Source organism: Diprion similis, chromosome 4 (genome assembly GCF_021155765.1).
Source record: "Diprion similis isolate iyDipSimi1 chromosome 4, iyDipSimi1.1, whole genome shotgun sequence".
Taxonomy (NCBI): domain Eukaryota; kingdom Metazoa; phylum Arthropoda; class Insecta; order Hymenoptera; family Diprionidae; genus Diprion; species Diprion similis.
Genome location: NC_060108.1, coordinates 11,299,342 through 11,322,046, shown reverse-complemented (window position 1 = coordinate 11,322,046; position 22,705 = coordinate 11,299,342). Strand labels below are relative to the sequence as shown.

The window sequence follows — 22,705 nt, the reverse complement described above, 5'->3', positions numbered from 1 at the left end:
ATAATGCATATTATAGAAAAGAGAGCCGGAGTCGGCCTCTCGGAGAGTGTACCATGTAATCATATGATGACCGTGTTTGTATGCCGCTCTGCAGCGCGAGGGGGTGGGCGACTTTTTGTATAAAAACATATTTATCTGCATGTATGAATCCCTCTTTCGCGTACAATGGGGGCGGCGGGGGATGAGGGTACGTACAGTTAACTCTGCGCGCTTCTATACCCACCGAACGGGGAGTGAGCCTCGTATATACCTATGTGATGTCTGCATGTACATACATACAATACATACGTCTATGTACACCGTAAAGTCATAATGTAATCTCTTAATGGGGGCACCAGCCACGCGCCGCCTGGTCCACGAGATGTGGGGGCTACGCGCTTTGGCCATTGCGATATGCCTTTCTTCGAAACGTTGGATTTATACTTCGCAGTCGCCTCCAACATCACGGGATTACTGCTTCTTCATGATCATTCCTGATTTTGATTGACCGATTTTTGGAGGAGTTTGATAAAATTTATTGCAGGAATTAATCCGGGCCAACTTGAGTCTCGTCCATGTCCGTGAATATTTTGCAAACTCGCGTCGTTCATTTTTTTTTTGGACAGTATATTTAAGTTCAATGTTTTTATAGTTCTGAAACACGTCGTTTGTTGATTATTATTCATGAATTTGGTTTTAATTGCGATGCAAAAATATTTAGCGTTTTGAGGAAAGTATCTGAAAAATTTTGTACTAAATAGACTATATTCACGATTTTACTTTTTGTCGCCTATGCTGGTATAAGAAATGCATTGGTTTAGCGATAATAATTACTTACATACACTTCGGAGATGAAAATTTGTGGAATGCAAATATTTACATTTATAGAGAACACTTACATTTGAACTCATTTGTTAAGAATTATTTTATGAGTATATTTATTTTGTTCGTTACAGTATATTTAGATCTTCAAAAGTAATTTCTATTTATAGTCATTTTACAATCAAGAGCTTAATCTTATTTTGAGTAGAAAATTATTGTATAAAAACATATCAATCCTTATGCCTAGAGTATATGGATTTAGTTAAAATCCTGAAGAATTCGCAACCAAATATTTTTTAATTATATTCTCGATAAACCAAACATCCGTGAATTGAAGATGATCCACTGCAATGGACAAAAAGTCAATCTTCCCGGCTTTGTCCATGGCACGTAGACCGAGACGATCCTGTAGGCGAATAAAATATGGTTGAAATAATATGGAAGATTGAAAAATTTTATGCGTGTAATAAAAAGAGGTACCTCCTTGTAGATGGCAGACTCTTGAAGAGTTTCAAGTTGAACGGATTGTCCTGGTTTGTAGAATCCAAACCATTCCGATTGTCGTGGTTGGACCATCGTGTCGTTCTCAAACATCACCAGCACCAGCTTCTTGAGTTTCTGAAGGTTCTTTTTGTACTCCTAAATCCAAAATTAAACAAACCGTGTCCAATTAATTTTGTGTCTCATACAGCTTCCAGTTTTTTTTCGGTCCAATATGCTGGTGTCCAACGGGGCTTATACAAAATAATCTGACTGAATTAGCATTTATTTAGATATCATGAAGAATGACGAAGTTGGCAATAGCTGTTTTGAAACCGGAATTGTAATTGGGCTCGAAACTTTATTTCCCCATCTTCGCAATATGAACAGTGTTCCATGCGAATTTCATCCAAATCGGTTCGACTAATAGTGATGCCCGCAAGAAATCCACTTTTGAAAATGCTTGCAAATTTTTTTCGATTTCTAAAACACGCTTCCTAAGTAATTTTAGGTATTTTTTTTTGTCTAATCCGACGCTTTTGCGATGGCAAATGTATAAGACATTCCGTTTACCAACGGTCGTGCGTAATCAGAGATACATAACCAGAAATGAAAAACATCAGTTACTTGACATCTGCCGTTTATCAAAATTCTTACCTTATTAAAAATTAGCTCGTTGTTGATATCAGCGAGGAAGATACTATTATTTTTGTACTCATCTTCCTTCAGCGGGTCGTGCCAGTATTGGGCCTGAACCAGTTTTCGCTGCACCACCCTTGAATTCAAATGACGCTATTAAGAAACTATCAAACTTGTTTGGATCCAAAACAAGTGATCCTAAATCATTTCAATTGGAACATTACTTAAGATAGGCTGCATAGTTAAGCATCCGTCGCAAGTAGTCGCAGAGACGATGCTCCAGGGATCCGCAATGTGGAAGGCCGTAGACTCCTTGGTGTTGACCCCCAAGAGAAATAAGGTTGAGCATTGGCGGGTTGGGACACCTCTGGGCGACCGCTCGTCTAGTTTAAAGGAGTAACCAATCTTAATATACGGATTAGATATTGAAGCTTTTGAAAATTTTGTTGAGATATTTTCAGACACAGTATTTTTCATCGTTAATATCTTATTACAGAAATTGTCCTCCTTGTGAAAATCCTATGGCGTTGTATCCGTCTTGAAGACGGCTGTCCTGCGCCAATTGATTACAGGCTTCGGCAACTTGGTCGTTTACATTTTTGAAGAAGCTATTTTCAACATCCTAGAAAGAGTGACTGAGGATTAGTTAAATTATAAAATAGGAACTGAGATGATTATGACGAAAGGTTACAATCGTGGTTGGTGAATCATTGGGTCTACCTCAATTTCGGAATCCCCGATACGAATGGATTTAACGTATACACCAGTTAAATGGACTTCGAGTATCTTCGTTATCTGCCCAAGACTAAAAGAAAAGCAGCAGCTGTCACCTGAAATAATTATTTACGTAGTTATGAAGCTCAAATGAACTTGGTGAGTAAAATTATATTTATAGTGTCGAACGTGAAAACCAATCATCAAATTTATCAAATAACGAAACCATGCAATCATTTTGGATGTTTCGACGGCGATCACTGTTCTGATCAGTAATCGGAGTTTTTCAAATAATTGCAAAACGAAACATAGTATTTTTGAATCCTTCTGAAATTGCAAATGGAAGATAAATATTGCATCGGTAGATGAACGTACAAAATAATTTCGGTGATGTTTATGTGGATATCCGTAAAAAAAAATCTAATAAGTCCATATATAGTCTGATCAGTCCAATTAAGTTTTTTTATGTATATCTTGATATTCTTGTATAAGTCTGTATCGGGAAATATTTTACCAAAATATACGTAATCATACGCTGACATATCTGACCATATCTGGCTGCGTGTATTAAAAAAGAAACTGTTTTTTCATGCTCCAATTAATCAAGAATTAAAAAAGTTCAACTGAAAAAAAATGTTCTATTCTCTATAATTTCAACTTTCAAAAGTCAAGTCCATCTTCGAAACGCAGTTTTTACACGCAAGTTTAGCGTGTATATATGTAGTCATATATGGTCTAATCTGTCCATATAAGACCAAATCTGCCCAATTTTCATATCAGACCTGATATGGACGATTGATATCTGGCCATATCAGGACTTATCACAAATTTTTTTTAACGGACCTGACTATAGTTATAAATACAATATACAATAGAAAAAATTAGGCAATTTTGTCAACATTCAGTTCTTATCAAAAACGTAACAGGATACTTTACAGTGAACAGTTCATTTCGCATCTCTTCTTAGCCAATAAATTCAAATAATTTAAAAAGCTCATATTCCAAATTAATTGAACATTTTATGTCCAATGAACTTTGTCTTATGAATCCATTCGCTTTCTCGTAACTATCAATATATCAGTAAATTTCTGGAGTTGAATAAATTTTTCCTGCTTTGCAACATCGTTACAAACAATTAAATCTGTTTGTTGTTGGTCGGACGACAATCCGATAACCTTAACTTAAGCACCAAGAAACCCGCTTTACCAACTGAAACATTGTCTGCATTACCGACTGACAGAAACAACGAAGTCATGAAGTCTGAGCCATACTAAAGCGCACAACATCGGTTGATAAGAGTTCGAAAGCAGGCTCGCAAGCTCATCGTTAGTCTGATTCGTTCAAATTAAACAAATTAAAATTTTACGTTGATTATGAAGCCAGAGATAAGGAGACGTAGTTTTTTTGTAAAATGGACGTAGAGATAACCTTAAAAGATTGTCAGAATCTGAATCGCAGACGTGAACAAGAAAGCGTTCCGAGCTGACATCTTATGGCCAAAGTTCGAAGCTCGATGAATTAAAATTGTACACGACACGAATGCCGGTTTGCCACTTGTTTCGACTTCTTTACGAGATTAGAGATACATTTTTGCTGAAGACGACATTTTCTTTCTCATATTTAGCGTTAATTTGACTCACCCATTCCGTGCCAAAGAACAACTGGAATCTGGGGCTCAGTGGCGTCGTGATTCTGATTTTCATTTTCAGCCCGTGAAAATTCACCGCCGAATGTCAACACCGACAGAAATATTACTATTTTATATCCCTTAAACATTTTAACTTTTGACTTTTACCGATGAGAAATGAACAATTCAACCCGTGTAAATGCGGTTTACACAATTCTTCAATTGTTGCATGCAGTTCACAAACATGCAATGTCAGCCTGATAAACAAGGCTGTGTTATACTAATCTTCGCCTTAACTTCAGGATGTTTTTCTCATCTGCGCAGAGCTACTTGCGGAAACTTTAAGAACTTGTTAAAACATGCGTATTACACGCTATACGTATCTTCTGACGATGCTTAGGGTTTTGAACTTGACTAAACCCGGTGTCAGTACCTTCAGTTAATATCTAGAGAATCCAGATTCACTCCAGTAAAAAAGTATTGAGACGGTTTTGATAAAATGCAGCGTTTTTCTCAAAATTATTTCGTATTTTCATTATTATTATAAAGTTATACATTTTTATATCGTTTCATTCGACACAATTAAACTGCAGATATTTTCAAATTTCAAATCAAGATGTATTCATCCATAAGTAATTAACATGAAATCATAAGTAATAAGCTTTCGAAAATATTTCACGAGGTACGAAAACAGACGTGGATTCTATAAAAATATTTCATTTTATTTTCTTGTAATTATTGCATATTACTTAATGCGTATACATTTGACTTCAATAGCGTAATATGATTTAGACTTTGCATAAAAATTGACCGAGAAGCCATATTACGGTAAAATGACAATTATTAACTACATTATTCAGTAACAGAACTTGCAATTATAGCGTCTACTATTTAATTTGCCAGCATAAATCATACTTTGCATCGTAATTACATGTATATTGTACACGTAAATATATGGCATAATGTTACGATTGCTTTATTACATTTCTAAATGTTTTTTCTTCCTCTCTTTTTGTAAACTGCTGATATTTTCACAAGTAAGAAAAGTTAGAAGTCAGATTATGCGGTAATTACAGGGCCACGGCGCATAACTTTAGCTGCCAGAGAATGGACCATAAATTTAGTAACGTAGGGTCTTTCGCAGGTTTCAGGGCCGAAAAACACTTCCGGGTGAAGAGACTACACGTCAGCAATGTAGGTCGCAAGGCTACATCTGAATAGTGTTAATTACGAACTGACGTTTGGTGTGTAAATATTTTTGTAATCACGTGTAAACCAGTGTAGACGAATCTCACGTGTTAGAATTGTGACGCAAAATTTTCACTCACACGAAACCGTCAAATTTCAAATGAAATATGTTACATTTTGTTTTAATCAAATTAGGTATTTTCTTCATCCGCTATTACCTCGAGAACTTTTGATAACCCACATTTTGCGATAACATAAGGGTAGTAAACGGGACTAAATGTCCTCATAATAGCTTTAGTGAGCCTAAGAAATGTGCTAAGTGTGTGTGTGGTTTTGCCCTGTTTGCCTTTTTCACACTGCTGAGAAAATTAAACCAGTCATAAGTACACTCTTTCACTTCATTTCCGAATAATTTCTTCATGATTATGTCAACTTTCTAGTATATTTTGGTTTGATGAATTGAAGAAAAGAAAAAGAAAAAAGTATGGTAGGAAAAAAATAATTTTAACTCGTATGAATACATTACAGAGGGATTATTTTCAACACACATTTATTATCAAATATAGAAACAGAATTATTTGACAAAAAACAAAAAAGAAAATAAGGAAACCAATAATCATTATTTCGAATCCAGTTCGTAGCTCAGGGTGTAAAATGAAATATGGGATTGATTACATAGAATATATTGAATCAGGTAAATCTTTTTTGAGGATAATAATAGCTAAGGTTAATAAAAAATTTCCATTCTATATATGTATGGGCTGCAGTAATTCGGTATACCTATAATACATATTTGAAGAATTAGCATATAACATAATCTATACAATATTAGACTATTTTCAATTATTCAAGCAGTCTTTTTGGTGTCGATATCGCGACACTATTTACATGATATATTACACGTAGAAATTTCTTTTTTTTTTTTCTTCTCTTCTAATTTGAACAATCATCAAGAGATTATGCCAATAGATGAACATGTCTTCTAGTAAATGAACTAGTTTGTACAATTTATATATATATATATATATATATATATATATATAAGTAAGTTTTATTCATTCAATGGGATTTTTCATTTACTTATACATTCTTGCATTGGCTTAATACTTTAAATTCGATTCGACTATAAATTTTCGATTACCGTAGCATATAAGTATACCTAGACTACTGTAAATACGATTTTTAAAACATTGCAATTATATAATGTTCAATTTTTTTTCACTCATCGTATTATATGAATTTACGTGTTTGCTAGTCGTGTGAAATTGACCCACAATTCAGCCAAGCATGTGTTTGGTCGCGTGTTTGATGAAAATTACAGTTTAAACAGAGACAAAGGAGAAAAAAAAACGAAGAAAAAAGTTTCAAGTTTTTATCGAACACGCGGCATTCTGACTCAACTGACCCGATATGAATATATTAAACCATGAATCGTAATACCAGCTATAACCTACATTTAAATAAAATATGAAATGACCGAAGAATCATTTGCTCAAATATCAAACATAGTTCAGTTTACTCATCGTATAAGCGGCTTTTCGCTACCATATCTAAACTGTCGAAAAAAGAAAAACTCCAACTCAAGGTGTCTGGTTCAAAGCAATCATGTGTATAAACCTTGGCTGAAGTCCCTAAACGTACCAGTTTACAATGACACGTATATACTATGTATGAGATTCGATAAATAAAAATCCGCCTGCACTAAACCGACTTTGATATCCTAAATGAGGTTTCAAGCTGTATATAGCGAGCATCCGCGATGATGCAGAACGATTGTAAATGGTCTCAAGTTCGCGTCGAGTAGGTATCGCACACGTCACGCTTCAGGGACAAGGGGCAAAACAATCGTGTTAAATATCAGATGACTTTAAAGAGCCAAATAGACAGGGAATTGGCTTTGCACTGATTGACATCGAACGACATCATGACTCGAACTCGTCCATAGTTAACATCGCGATTACGAAGCCGTTACCATTCTGGAATCGAGAAATTATTATCACAAAATTTCGATCGTGGATCGCGAAGTTTCCCAAGACGCTTCATCATCCACACAGGCGTATGTGATTCGAGTATTCCTTTATCGCAGGCTAGCTTCGTTCTTGGCCTCGTTAGGGCTTTACTAGTGACCCATACTCGCCTCGTAAATCAAACCCCGCGTTTCACATGAGAGATGAACACTTATCTGCAGAAGCCTCGGCTGCTCAATGAACACTGTACAATTTGCACAGGCATGTGAAGATGTTGGATTGGAACTTGTATCACACTCAAGTTCCTCCATCCTCACACGCTTCACGTGATCCTCGAGTGCCAAACAGCTATCGTTTCATCCAAATAACTGTGAAAGTGTTCCCCTCTAATCTCACAACCGTTTTAGATTACTCGATTAAGTTCTATAGGGTGTATTCCGTGGTAAAATTCTTAATCTAGACTAGTACAAGACCCTGTAGAGATCTCCAGAGTAACGTCTACCCGTTATACCACCACGACCACGGTGATTTGCTCCACAGAAGTTATCGCTCAGACCGTTGAGCCGTTTTTCCAACCTCAAATGGTTCAGGAATCTATCTTTTTTTGACCTGCTGAAGTGACCTCGACCCACTGTCATCCTCAGGGCCGCCTCTTCTTCTGCCGACATCGAAAACTCTTTCTCGTCCTCAGTGTCTGCGGGTTTCTTTACTATGAATGCTTCGTTCAGACGATCTTCCACGTCTGAATCCGAATCTGTAATAAAGAAAGATATTTCATTGATTGGAATTATAATTGTAACAATTTTTTAAGTCGAGAAATCCACTGATTGGCATTTCAACATTAACCACAAAATTTGTGATGTCTGTAAAATCCGATGCGATTAATGGAAATTTTTTTTACAACACGGAAAGAAAAATTGTAGATGCATTATAAACGTTAAAGGTTTGAAAAAAATCCATTTCCAATATTTAAACTCACCCAAATACGATCCGGAGTCTGAAGAGCAGCCTGAGGACGAAGTGACGTCCCAGAACTGGGGTTGAGGGTTGCGTTTCATGCTGGGGGTTGAAGTGACGACGCAGGTGACGCGAACAGCCGACGAATTGTCACATCGATTCGTTATCATCGCAGTGTCGAAGCTGGCAGGTCTCTTCCTGTATCGTTGACGATTAATCACACGTGTTTTTTGATTCAGGTGGGTTACTGGACTGCGTTGGTCGATGACTGTGGTTGGCCGCTGCGATTCATGATCAACCAAATGAGCCAGCTTCCGGTTGTCCGGTGATGGGGATTCCGTCGCTCGTTTCCTCTCTACGCATCTGTAAGTCGTTATAGTCTTTTAGAGAATAAACAAGATGATGATAAATTTTGTGAGAATAGTACAAGATTCTAAAGTATATAAATTATATGGCTTGTGGTTTATGAGTCTTGCATGATCAGCTAACGTGAAAGAATCTTGAGAAGCTGTTACCTCTCAATAAGTCTACCAATATTTCAATCTCGTTTTAGGCTTAGGGTCAAAGACTCCAACGGATGACGAGTTTAGGTCTGAGTTAGTAAATGTACTTATCAGCCACATGCTTTTAGTCCACAGGCTGTTGGCCTGGCGTACCGTGCGAGTTATTGTGCTTGTGGAACTGGCGCCGCATTGTTCTATTAACCTCTTGGCCCTTGGCCCTTGGTTTACTGTGTCTGGTTAGACATGAAAAGAGATCTTTCTTGAGCTCCGATAAGGATGAAGAGCTTAAGGGAATTGATTCATTCACGTGACTGTGACAACTCGGTCTCGTATGCATGCTTGGTGGGAACTGTTATGGACACACTACACTCGATAATATCTGTCTGGCTCTTTTTTCGTTCGTGACGAGGTTTCTATTTCGGGATCGAATCACGGCTGCACGTTCTCTCTTTGAATATCGACATGATGTAATTCGGGGTATTATAAATAATGCACCGTAACATTCGTTCCGTAAATTGAATGTAATTTAGTTCTTCGTTTCGTCGCTGGAATGTTTTCCACTCGCGTTATATGGACCCGACAAAAAGAACTAGTAACAAATGGTTAAGTGAGAAGCAGTCGCTGCATCTTGCGAGTTAAGGGCAGTTTGATGAACCCTGATCGAGAATGGGCTAAATTGACATGGACCAAACCCGAAATAAAGGTCCGCAACAATTGTTGCAGAGATTAAACGACCAACTCTTTATCAACATCTGATTACTTTCTCTCTTTATTTTTCCGCTTCACTGTCATCTTTTTGCAAACAGTTATCTAATCTCGGTTTGACAAGGTAGTGACTACGCGATTATCTATCTCTGCGTTTGCTGCTTGCTTATGAGTCGGGAAAAAGTCCAAGTACAATCCGGTGCTCGAGCACTCGATGTGAATACAGCTGAATGCTCGTGTTCAAGCTGAGTCGAGTTGTATTTTCCGGGTACAAGAATGACGTATGCACCAGCGACTTGGGTCTTTGCCCTGAGTTACAGTCCTCCTCACTTCTTACTCCCGAACGAAGAAATTAGTTGCGTGGAGGGGGGGTGGGGGGGGGGGGGGGGGCGTTTTTTAGCAATACGTTTCTCAATTTCGTCACGTTACGTAAGGCAGATTACGGCTGGCCTCTAACGCAGGTGTCCATCGGATTCCATCAACTAATTATGGAATACTCCACCTATCACTTAGGCATTCGATGTACGTCGCGCAGTGATTCACGGGTATTTGTTATGCATGTGCATTCGAGTAACGAGGCCATCACACACGAGTTCGATTGGCATATCACTTTATACATTGAAACTTGAATTTATTGGAAAGTAAGACGTTAACCTTCGAACTGGTTTGTCAGTACAGCACGTCTTTTGTGTAGTGTACTTTTACAAAAGTCAATGTCAATCGGATTCCACATTCCACGTTCAAAGAAGCTGCGTATTAAATCCTAACTTCGTGTAAGAGGTGACATACATAAGTCTTCATTAACACAATTAATATACAAGTTTAATAATTAACACATTGAAAATCCTTGGGCTCTACAAACGTATTCATTCTGTATTCGCGATTTTTTACAATTAGGACCTTTGCCCATAGAACCAACGTGCTTACAGGACATCCAGACTTTGTTTTTTGCATGCCCATGTCCATTTCTATGCACACCTTCGTTTTCTTCACTTTGGTCTCGATCCTAGATTTATTTCCGATCGTGCGCGAATCGATTCGCAACGCATGAAGCCTGAAATCGCTCGGTTTCTTAATCGGTCATCAGAATCCGGAGATAAATTATTTCATTATCTCAATTTTCAAGGTCAGCTTTTATCCTTTTGACTTAACGTACGCCTCTTTTCTAGATTAAAAGGATTGAAAGGATTTTATCGTCCGAACGAATCAAAATTGCTCCATATAACTCACGTGATTTTACAATAGCATGACTTGGAACAGCTTCGCGTGACGTCAACTAGCTTTTCATGAACGTATGACTTCATCTAACATTTTGTGGGACCATTTCACCTAATCCCACGTGTCGTTTTGTGCGTAACTCGAAATATTTTGAGGATCGATCGAGCATCGTTATTGCTAATTTTTTCGAGTCAAACAAAAACCAACTTGTGAGAATTTCCGTACAGGTTCAAAAGTGATTCATTGGTTCAGCTGACTTCGAAAAGAGTGCCAAATTTGTCAACATGAATTTGGGCTACTATTTATGGTCTCTAAAGTTTTGATGATTTCTGATCGACACGATATACACCTTATTCTAGGTGTGGTGGTTGACCTCGGAAATTGCCACCGAATCGCTGCACCCACGACTACTTCTGGTATCCATAAAAGAAAATGAGACAGCGTTCAATAATTAGGAACATCGTTGCGTAAGCATGTTAAAATCTTTCTCAAGTTTCGAAGACTTTTATTAGCAGTGAGCCTTGAACACAAAGCGGCTGTTCTATTGTTGTATAAATTCTCTGGACTCGTTTCACGGCACGAAAACATCGTTGGAACTGTCGACCTGTCTGTCCGTGCATCTATCAATCTAGATCTATAAATGTTCTTCTCAAGTGTTGATCATGCTTGTCGTTTACTATACAGCCGGTACAATGCCGACGAAATTGTTGATACCAGGCGCGGTGTGCAGTGGGCGTAACGTGCCGGATCCGCAAACTCACAATCAGTCCCAAGACGCACCAACAGACGAGGGACCAGTCGGGTGCACGAGCACCGAACATGATGAACACACACACACAAATACACATTAATAAGCGTCTACGAGTATAGATATTACGTTATGCTCGAGTGGACAAACTCCCTACACGAGTCCAGTCATCTACCCATATCACAATCCCGGTCTCACCGCTTGACCGCCTCGGACTTCACGACATCTCAGATCGGCCACATCAACACGTCAAGGTCTCAAGCTCTCGAACTTCCAAGGTTCCAGAGACGTTTCATTTTGGGCTTGCCAGAACTTTTTACCTTCTTTCATCTCGTTCACTCCACCATTCGTGTTCTCCAACATTGATGAACCGCGTTCTATATCATCAATGACATCATTCAATTGGTGCAAGATTATCTTCTAATCTGGGACTTAATACCTATTTCTTTTCAACGAAATAAAACTTGAAATTCATTGGCGAAAAATTGAAGTAGACTAAAAGTAACCGATCAAACATGTCCGAGATGTCGTTGAAAATATATCGAATTACGTACGACGTCCCATTGTTTAGAAAATCAGATGAGATAGGTCAACCAAAGATTGGTATGGAAAAAGTACAAGTCATGATGACTAATTACAATTTTTATTTCAAGAATACGAATCGTCACATGTGTGTTATACACTATCGTACGACTTATCACGAGAGAATTTGCTCTGTCGTCATCTGTATACTATATCTACTACGATATATATTGTGTACAAGTACATACACACGTGCACTGAATCACTTTGTGTTCAAGAACACCTCGTGTACTCTGAGCTCGCGAGATGCCAAGCTGCAGGGACTCTTTAATTGAGTTTAATTGATGTTAAGAATAGACGCACTAATACCTACGCAAGTTTCCTCATAGACCTGACTCACGTATTGTGTTGTACGGACTCAGGGATTGAATCGAATTAGGAGGCGTGGATCGTACCGGTTCGGTGCACAAAGTGCATAAGAAGTGGGAGTGAGCGATGTTTCTTCATCAGCTAACATCCGCATGTGTAGTAGTAGAAATGTAACAAACCAAGAAAATGAATAACGATGTGTCAGGAGTAGAGGCTACGCAAAAAAGTATTCAAAAAAGGAAACGATTAAGCAAACGTCAATCAAATTCTACACAATTGAATGAATATTTTTTTTAACAGAATTAAGAAAATTTTAAGTACATCGTATTCAATCGGAGAAACTCTTTTTTAATTCAAAAAACATTTGTATCAGTCCTTCTCTAAATGGATTTCAGCTCATTTTAGACATACATAAATCTACAAATCGCTCAAGATAAATGTCTTCATCAGCAGCTGTTGTTAGTACGACCTTAACGATGTTTTCTTTGAAATTATATTGAGGTAATACAAGATTCATATCAGATGATTTGTACAGAATTCATAGAAAAAAATGTGGCCTGATATATCGAGACTGAAAAGATATGAAATAATGACTAACTTTTCTAAACCTATTGAAATTAAATTTTTCCTTAGTGAAGGAAAGTTTCATAATTTTTTTATTCTGGTATTTCCTCAAACCGCGAGACAGAATCTTTTCAATTTCAATTCTAGACTCATTTTAAGAATACGGTTTTTCAAATTGTGATTTTGATTCACAAATTTAGTACAATATGTAACGAAGAATTGTCGTAAAATGTTTATATGAAAATTAACGAAGTACAAAAATCTTACAATACGAGTGTTTTGTGTAGAGAACATTTTTTAAATGTTCAATCGCTTCTTTGAAACACTTGTCGATAATTATTTCCATGAAAATAATGAGTTTCCATTAAATGAGCCATCAATTACCGGGCTTTAAAATGATTTCTGGCAATTATTCTTCCGATGCTGATTTCAACTTGTTCACACTCAAGTCCCAACATCTTTTGCGGTCTATGAAAATGCATTTTCAAAGTCACAACAGTTCTATCATCTGGCGGCATGATATCTGCGCAGATGCGATTCTAGTCTTTCTTCTAGTTCTGTTTTTCACGCTCTTGTTATATTGTAAATATAGACACGCACACGGATCACCTGTTGTGTACACAACGTCACGCCGGCATTCCTCGGTCATTTTCAATACATCGAAACATGTTATTTATACACACTTGTTTGCGCAAAGTAAAACGAGAGAAATAAAAATTCTTCGATTTTCAACATTCCTATATTCTGCTTTAATTTCACCTGCTTCATAACTCGTTCTGTAATTTTTTTCCACACGGTATTACCAGCAGATGTGTAAACAATCCAATGCTAACGTCACTGCTACAATATCGAATCAAAACGATACACGAAATGATGAAAAGAAAACCAAACGCAAGAACATAAGATTGAAAATCACGTCTTAAGTTTCGGGTGAAAAACTTTGCGTGGGTTTGCTATCTGCGTTGGCGCAATTCCCATTTTTTTTTTTTTTTTTTTTTTCTTTATTTCATTCAAACATCAATGTTTATCTCTGCAATATAATTACAGTTTATTGTTACATGCTAAGCACATACTCGGGCGGGGCTTATTCAACTGTGGAATGAGTGTTCTGTACACCAGGTACAGACAAAGTGCGTTTCCACATGTGAAATAAATCGTGTTATGATCCACACATATGGATACGGTGTAACAAAAACACGCCCAGGTTTATGAGCAATCAAGTATATCGAGCTGTTCAATGAAGCAATGAATTGCTAATACCCCCAACAAAACGATATCACGTCGCCTGGCCTTCGTCTTATAGGTGCACACACTTATGTCGTAGCATGTGTCTGACATGACTTGTACGACATCCATCAATTGATTTCCGTATTCATACTGACCACCGAGGCTTTCTCCTCGAACCTAGCAGAGCCCGTAAAAGTGTGCTTACGTGTATTGAGAAGGTTCCTGTAGTACGAGGTTTGAAAGATAATTTTCACTTGTGTTTCACACCAGAAATCATCTCGACAATCTTTTATTCGTGAAAATGAATTTAACTCTATGAATAAACGATTTATTAATAAACCATTATCTAATGTTAGATCGTCAAGTTACCGTTAAGACGACTTCAAGACTTGCGATGATGATCTTCTTCGCTTGATATGAAATCTGAAATTCTACCGATAACTTGACATTGCATAAATTTATCTAGACTAATATTAATTCTGAGTGAATTTTGTCGTTATCATAATCAAAGTAGAAGACGAATGACTGAGCGGTAAAAGCACTCGCACACAAGTATCGCGGATTAAAAATTGCGCGCATAAATAAGCCATCTGTTTACTTGCAGCGAGTGCAGACGCACTGAAACGCGCTGAAATTAGAGAAGCTGATCTCCTACTGAGACACGGTGTAGGCGTAGGCCACGTCCGCTACCAACACAAACGAGTATTCGGCACATGGGGACTCGGTGAAACTGCTCTTGTGTAACGATCAGTAGGTACCTACTCACCGAGGAGTAGCAACTTATATATATAAATGTTGGTTGGTATATTTTTAGTAACTTTTAAATTTGTCACCAGCTAACGCGGATTTAAATCCCCTGGAGCTCACTCTCAAGTTCGCAAGCAAGCAAGTAGCTGCCAGGTATTCTGATATATATATATATATATATATATATATATATATATATATTCCTTAGCAATTATGCATGGATCACGTGATCGTTATGATCGATATTAGATTACATTCTCACGCATTTCTTGATCGGTGTACGTTACTTGGGAAGTCGGTTTAAATCACGTACTGAGGACTTATTTACGTGGAGGAGAAATGATAATCTCACTCTCAGTGAGCTTACGTTGTCGTATAATTTTTATTTTATCGCAAAACCAGTTATCGAACCTTGTTATCGCAAATAAATGACCTTCTAAGATAGGTTTCATTGGGTAGAAAATAAGAACAACGGGAGAAACAGAAAAAAAAAGAAACAAATTAACAAAAGATACATGCATATGAAGTCTATGTGTATAGTTGGTAAATAACGAAGTTATGATTTATAGAAAGATACAGAAATGCAATTGAAATTGGGTAATTCATTGACCTTTAAGAAAATGGGACTTGATTCATTGAAATTCGAGAAATGTCGAGCCTTTTCGCGCGAAATAAAAATGTTGCAATCGAGTTATCTCACTGTAAGATGTTGCATAACTTAGTTGACATTTTTAGTTCAAGTTCAGGGTTTGTTTTCCATTTTTTAGTGCATGCTGAGAATCTGGCTCCAGCTAAATTTAATTTAACTTCAGTGGCACCTTCGGGCTTGGAAGCTGACGCTTCATGGTTTGTCTGTTCTATTTTAAATAAGCGGAAGATGAGAATATTAGTTGGATTCTAACTTTCAAATAATTTGCTCATTTGTAGAGAATAGCTTGATTCGATAATTACAAAAACGTTAATTCAAGTCTACGAGAATACTTATAATTTCAAAACGATTCAATATTTGAACGACATTTTTATTTCAACGTGATATTTAAAGTGAGGACGTGTATCTATAAAAATTTTGCAGTCTACCAAGAAAGAAAAATCATTCAAAAATTGGTAAAAAATTATTCAAGACAAATTACAACTTGAATTACAATATTTGTAACGAAATATCCGCATTCAAATCATTTTATTGCTGCGGTATAAAGCTGTCGCGGTAAAACGCTGATAATTATTATTTATTGTACATGTAAATAATTGATAAGTCGATCTGTTCCTGCGATCTGTTACGAGATAAGCCTAGGATCCAGTGATCTCTAACGGTTCTCCGAGGAATCGTTACTGATCCGTCTACACGAAGGATGAAACAGTTTATGAAAAATTGTAGGTCATTATACCCATCACGATTGACCTCAAGAACTATCGACCTCGTCTACATTCTACAATGTTCTTCTGCATGTCGATAACGTAGAGCTCAATTATGATATGAATGTTCATTAAGGACGTCAGATAGTAAAAACACTATGACATATCCATTCTATGGTAACGAAACTAGAAACTTGTACTTTTGATTGTGAGAAACTTGTAGGAAGTTTTTTGCACTGCTCAAGAAAATGGTTTTGAGATTGTGATTTCCAGAACGTCAAGGTGGGCCTGATAGAAGTCCCAAACTGGACGTTCAGTCACCACGAACTTCTGTGCCAGAATTATTACAACTGTTTACTGGCAAACTCTACGTGTGTAATAATATTTAAGCGCTTGTGTGGACGAAATTTATGTTTTGAGTTATCGTTTTTGGTGTGTCGCCAAAAACAGATCTGCCATGAAAATCAAGAATAATCCTGGTTAGAGACTGAGAAAAATTGAAACATCAGCCAAAATTTCACAAGGTGGAAAAAAATTTATCGCTTTGAAGAGAAAAGGTTGATTTGAAATAACGTTGGTATGTATATGCTCACTTGCGATGTTGACTGTACAAAAGCGATGAAATCTATGTTGGAAGAAAAATGATGGTTTTAAATTGTATCTATCTTCAAAATCAAATTGTACAATTACCAATCGCCCCAGAGAATACATCATCACTGACGTTTTCCATACACTTATCCTCAAAATGATGTTATTAAAATTTAGTTCTGACCTTTGATCAATGTCACAGATAATTGAATCAACACTTTGTTTCGGTGAATTATTTTTCCTGTCGCTTTTACTTGAAGTAAACATATGTAAACGTTTAATACAGGAGCAAAAACTTCTATTGGAAATGAAATTTTCCTTCGGTAAAAAGTGAAGGTAAACGGGCTTGCAGCACCTTGAGTTTCAAAGTCTTTCATCGATTCTAGCAACGATTACCAACCCATATGGAATTAAGTAAATACCGCTCCACCGTTGGAAAAATATGTTAAGTTTATAATTGTTTCCACAGATCGTTGAAGGTCCGTTAAAAATCTCATGATAATTGAACAAAGGCGTTGAGAAGAAAAATGGCAAATCCATGAGATCTTTTTATAACAATGTCAATACCTTTTACGAGTTGTTTTGACATTCCGATGGTTTATAAATGAAAACAATGAATTACCGATTTGTAATGAGTTTCAAATTAACTGTCACTACATCAAAGAGCGTAAACCTAATTACAATGATGTTTTCAATTAGTTAGAAACAGAATTCTAATCTAAACCAAAAAGAATGTTTTCATCATTCAAATGAAATTAACTCTGTACTAATCTGGCATTAACAATCAAAAACCTTAACAGGTAGTGAGAAAATTCCGTTCATCTGGGTAAACGGAATTTATTTCATTCGACAATTTATTTCATCACGTTTCACCACGAATCTCGAACTATTATAAATGGAATAACGGAAAGTCTGTCAACACATTAAGCAGTCTCAAAATTTTCGAATATCGTTCGTAATACACTCTGAAATGGTGTTAATCTAACAAAAACGGACTTCGAACGTAATTAAATGACACTACTGGAATTAGGGTCTCCCTGGAATGTTTCCTTTCTTTTCCAGCTTTCGACCAGGTCGCCAAAATCAGTCATAGACTATAGTAAATATAGAAAAAGCTCGGTAAATTAAACGGTTTATTCAATTCTTATAATATCCCAGACAGACAGTGTTAAACATCGACGAAGATAGGCAGAGACATTCAATACGTGCCACGAGACGATGTATCTAACGGTCATTAGCCGAATTAGATAAGTTCAACCGGTGGTTTTGCCTGCAGAGAAAGTGACCACACGGACTGACACGAAGACGTGGTCTTCGACTATCACTCGTGGTCCCTTTACCTTCCGCAAACTGTTTAGAGTATGAAGTTAAACTGACGTTACTTCAACGATGTGTATTTAGGAAAAATCGTTACTTTACACCTTTAGGATAGTCTGAAATTTTTTAAACCATGATTTTCAAAATGAAAATTCATTTTTATCCTGATGTTTCGTTGCGTTAACTTAAGCCTTTACTTCATCAATGTACCGTCTATCGTTAGTCTTAAATTATTTCCGATTATAGTTTCATATGGAAAAGAGAATGGCTTGCTTTCCTTATCGCTGTTTATATTTTTATTCTCGTTTCAATTTATCATGTTGTGCAGAGTCAAGAATAGATATTGGCCTCGCGATTCGCGTTAATATTTTCTAGATCTCCGGTTTATTAAACATTACTTTTTCAATTCACATTTCCAGATATTTCATTACTAGACATCGTCGTCGCCTCATTGGCACAGTTTACACTCGTCAATTAGTCCAAAAGTTTCGACTAACCTGTACTGCGGGTCTAGAAGCCTCTGGCAATTCCAGGCCAATTGAATGGCCAAGGAGGCGAAAGTGGACGAGACGAGGCCCATGGCCGATTCCACTTGGACAGATTCCACTTTAGCCTGAATTTTGATAAGCACTTTTCACTTCGAGGATAATTTTTTTTTTTTTTTTTTTTTTTACAAAAATCCTCGATTTCCACCAATTTTCACGTCTTCCCTCTGCAGTACTTCGATATTACTAAGTTTAAGGAATTCTTTTTATTAACAGACATTCGCAAGTGTGGAAAACGCGATTCTCCCCGGCGTAGGTACTGCAAGCTTCGAGTCTTGGGTCACACTGAGTTGTTACTGTCTCTTTCAACGAGCTGCTTACGCACGCTGGCGCTCTGAGTCAGGAGCTGAGTGCCGTTTTCAATGCGTCAACTCGTACTTATGCTATATTCGTTAGTACTCGCTACTACCCCCCACCATGATCGTGCGAGGCACGTGCTCGCGTTTTATTTCCCGCAAGTGCATGGCTTGAGAAGACTTGGATAAAGTTGGGAAAAGTTACCTACTTATCGAGTGTCTAATGGATAAGGATGTATGCGCCAAAAGAGTGAATTTTGTGATAAAACGACGTATAATTTTTTTTTTTTTTTTTTCTAGAGTCATTCCTTATAAAAGTACTCAAAACGCATATCAACCCTAAAATTATTCAAATCAATAAATAAAGCTGAAACATCTTATGTTTAGTGGATTCCACCTTTCAGCACAAAAATATATTTTTATTTATCGAGATTATAAATGGTTTAAGGTCGCATCAGCAAATTTTTTTTCTCTTGCAAACGCTTTAAAATTTTTCAAGATATAAAGAGATTTTTTGGAAAAAAAATGTAAGGGTTTCATCAGTATTTTAACAGTTTGAAAGCAGCGAAATAGCCGATTAAATACTTTGGTTAACGAATGAAATGCTCTTAATAAACAAAGTATTTATTTCATGTAAGTATTTCGTTAATCTCATTGGTTCAACGCACTGAAAACTTGGATTTTATTACCTCTATGTTTTTCCAGCTGTTTTACACGTTGGACTTCAGTGATTTTTTTTTTCGAACAACGAAATACTCAATAGCAGCGGGATTTATCAGCCTATTCGTGATCGTAGATCGTAGATTCATTCAAGTATTTGTATGGAAAGAATTTTCTTTTTGTTTCGACTGTTACATACTGTAACGTGAAGAGCGAATTTCAAGAATATTTGAGAGCGGAAAATTCTACATCGAATTATGTTTTCACATGTCGGAAACGGAGTCGGATTAACAAATTGAGAAAAAAGAAATTATTTCACAAAAATTCTCCAGACACCGTAGATAAGTAAAATTTCTGTTTTCTTAATTATTGAAAATTATCGTTTACCCGAAACGAAATTGCAATTGTCTCAACAGCAGCCTTGTTTATTTGAAAAAAAAAAGAAAAAAAAAAAAAAACCTCCCGCGGTTTTACCGAATTTTGGAATTCCCCCTCGTTATTTCATGCGAAATATTTTGTTAATGCAATGGAAATTTTTCAACCAACAAGGGTTAAATAAATCCAGTCTATCTTATCGTTTCCGAGAATTGACGTTTCAAAAATTCAAATTGATACTTATAAATGTGTTCAAGAAAAATGAGTATAAAATATTTATATTTTATCTGTTATTCCTACAGTTTATTCTTTTAACGAACGTTGATATAATTTATACGCAGTTTAACAGTTTATTATGTATATCCTCTGTATATTCTGTAAGTTCAAAAGTACCCAATTAATGTGATTACGTACAAGAACGTGCTGATAAGTTTTCTTAAATCGAGTAAGATTTATGCAAGTCTTACGCTTTTCGTTCATCCGGTATTAAGCCACACGTGGCCCCAGTTCGGTTACTTAGTTTTATCGAGATTCCAGCGTATCTTTGTTTTTAGTTTTCCAAAGTAAACCGACGTTCCTTCCGTATATTTTTCACTTGTTTTTTTTTTTTTTTTTTTTTTTTTTTTACTTCCCACACCTATTTCGCACTAGTGTTTTATTTTCAGCACACGTATCTTCTAAATATACAACAAATTATATATTTTTCCCTCCACCAACTATATATGTATTTAAGTATAACGTATGTAATGCAATCAATATTCAGTGCACAACACTCATCTCTTCGCTACTCATCCTCGTCAATTGTTTTCAATGTATATATTGCGCTTTGTGTTTTTCAGATATATTTTTCTTCTTTTCATAATTTTTAGCTTCACCTCATTATCTTATTAAAATCTTAATTGTTCAAGCGATTTTCTAATATACTAAACATGTATCTATTCTTCTTTGGTGAGAATAACAATTGTTGACGACAGAGATCTTACCATTAAAATTTATCACTTCGTGTGAAGATGAAACTTTAATTTATTGATGAAATTCTTAAATTCACGATGTTGACGTTGAAACGGTGAACACAATTTTATTATTAAACGTTGATTGATTAACGTATGGTTTTTGCTCGAACTTAATCAGCATCTCATTGATAGAAACCGAATCTTAGACGATTGATGCGTGAGATTATGATTGTAGAATTATTCTACAAAGCAACTATAAGCAATTAAATAAATATTATTTCTCTTTATTGGAATACAACAATTTAAAGTAGAAACAAGTAGAACAAAACAATAAAAAGTAGCTGCAATTAATTGTTTCTTCACATTCTTAAGCCAAACTATTTCGAAGTACTATTTTATTAAGGGTTTTATGGATAAGTTTGAAAAAGTTTTGTCGAACTTAAAGCATTCTATTTTTTTTTTTTTTTCTTACTATATGAAAATTTAAGCACAATTTCAACTGCAATTTTATTCCTAACCTGCCAAATGTCTTCAGTCAAAGGTGCTCGGATAAGTTTGTCGCCTCATTCATTCCGCAAACTATTTGATTATCAGTTCCTCGTATAGAATGTCACGATGAGAGCAGGCGTCAGTCTCTTATCGTCTTCTTATCATAATCGTAGCTCGTGTATACCTCGAATAAACAAGATTTAAACATTGTCCAATACGTCAAATTATTTTCAGTATTCATGGCGATAAGTTCACCAAACGTGGCTAAGATTCGGAGCTATTTTGGTCCTCGTTTCAGCAGGTGACACATATTGCAAGTTGGTGCAATCAAAGATCGAAAATGAAACAACGGGAGTATCGCAACGATGCCAATCTGTGCTAACTACGTGACACGCTGCAAATACACGTATTTAAATCGTTATGTATAAGAATTAATTTGCACTCGCGTTAGCGTTAATCAACACGATTCTCAGGTACGCAAAATACTCTTAGCAATTGGTAATATGCCTGAGTTTGCCTTTGGAAAAGAAATAAGATGATACGCCGATGGGAAACGTAGCTTTGAAAGTGAGTAATAAACGACGTCTCATAAATCTATATATATAACAATAATTAATTAGTACTTGCGTACCGAAGCACGGGAATCGTGTGACCACGGCCATGAAAATGCGTGACTTTATGATTCATTTGCAAACAATATCTACACTTGCTACCGTGTGGAGATAATCTTGAACATTGACAAACATCGAATAGCAAGAAGGCGTGATAAGATCGATTGTCATTAGAAGGCTATTTATGTGGAAGGAAAATCTACGGAGAATTACAATCTGTAAATACGATGATGTTTGTAGTTTGTTTATTGGTAAAGGAGTCCACAGTGTGAAGATTGGGAATTCACATGATTCAATATCTTATAGATTAATTTTTTGGATGAGACTCGACTTTCCGTGACTCGATTTAGGTCAAAAGTCATAAGCAGCTGATGATACTCGGGTAGAAATGAGTAAATCATCATTTTATACATGTGAAGAATAACCGAATGATTGAAATCCAAAGTATCGTAAGATGTCACTGGTGGTATTTGAATATTGCCAACTTCCTTTCATTAATTTATGTTTCACTCTGTAACTTTTAGAATCAAAGTCTGTTTCAG

General features: G+C 36.4%; 2 protein-coding genes across 2 annotated transcripts; both read right to left on the bottom strand.

Moving 5' to 3' along the window:
* Positions 1–897: 897 nt before the first annotated feature.
* LOC124405303 (palmitoyl-protein thioesterase 1) lies at positions 898–4,563 on the bottom strand. The gene is made up of 7 exons (XM_046880104.1): positions 4,275–4,563; positions 2,641–2,750; positions 2,415–2,542; positions 2,145–2,303; positions 1,939–2,056; positions 1,282–1,440; positions 898–1,207 (listed from the first exon to the last, which is right to left on the bottom strand). Exons 1-7 carry the CDS (start codon positions 4,408–4,410, stop codon positions 1,064–1,066), a joined length of 954 nt encoding a protein of 317 aa, XP_046736060.1. The 5' UTR covers positions 4,411–4,563; the 3' UTR covers positions 898–1,063.
* A 2,188-nt stretch (positions 4,564–6,751) lies between these two features.
* On the bottom strand, positions 6,752–18,933 carry LOC124405304. Its single transcript, XM_046880105.1, has 3 exons — positions 18,732–18,933; positions 8,396–8,736; positions 6,752–8,170 (listed from the first exon to the last, which is right to left on the bottom strand). The coding sequence occupies exons 1-3, from the start codon at positions 18,812–18,814 to the stop codon at positions 7,878–7,880; spliced, it is 717 nt and encodes a 238-aa protein (XP_046736061.1). The 5' UTR covers positions 18,815–18,933; the 3' UTR covers positions 6,752–7,877.
* Between the last annotated feature and the right edge of the window lie 3,772 nt (positions 18,934–22,705).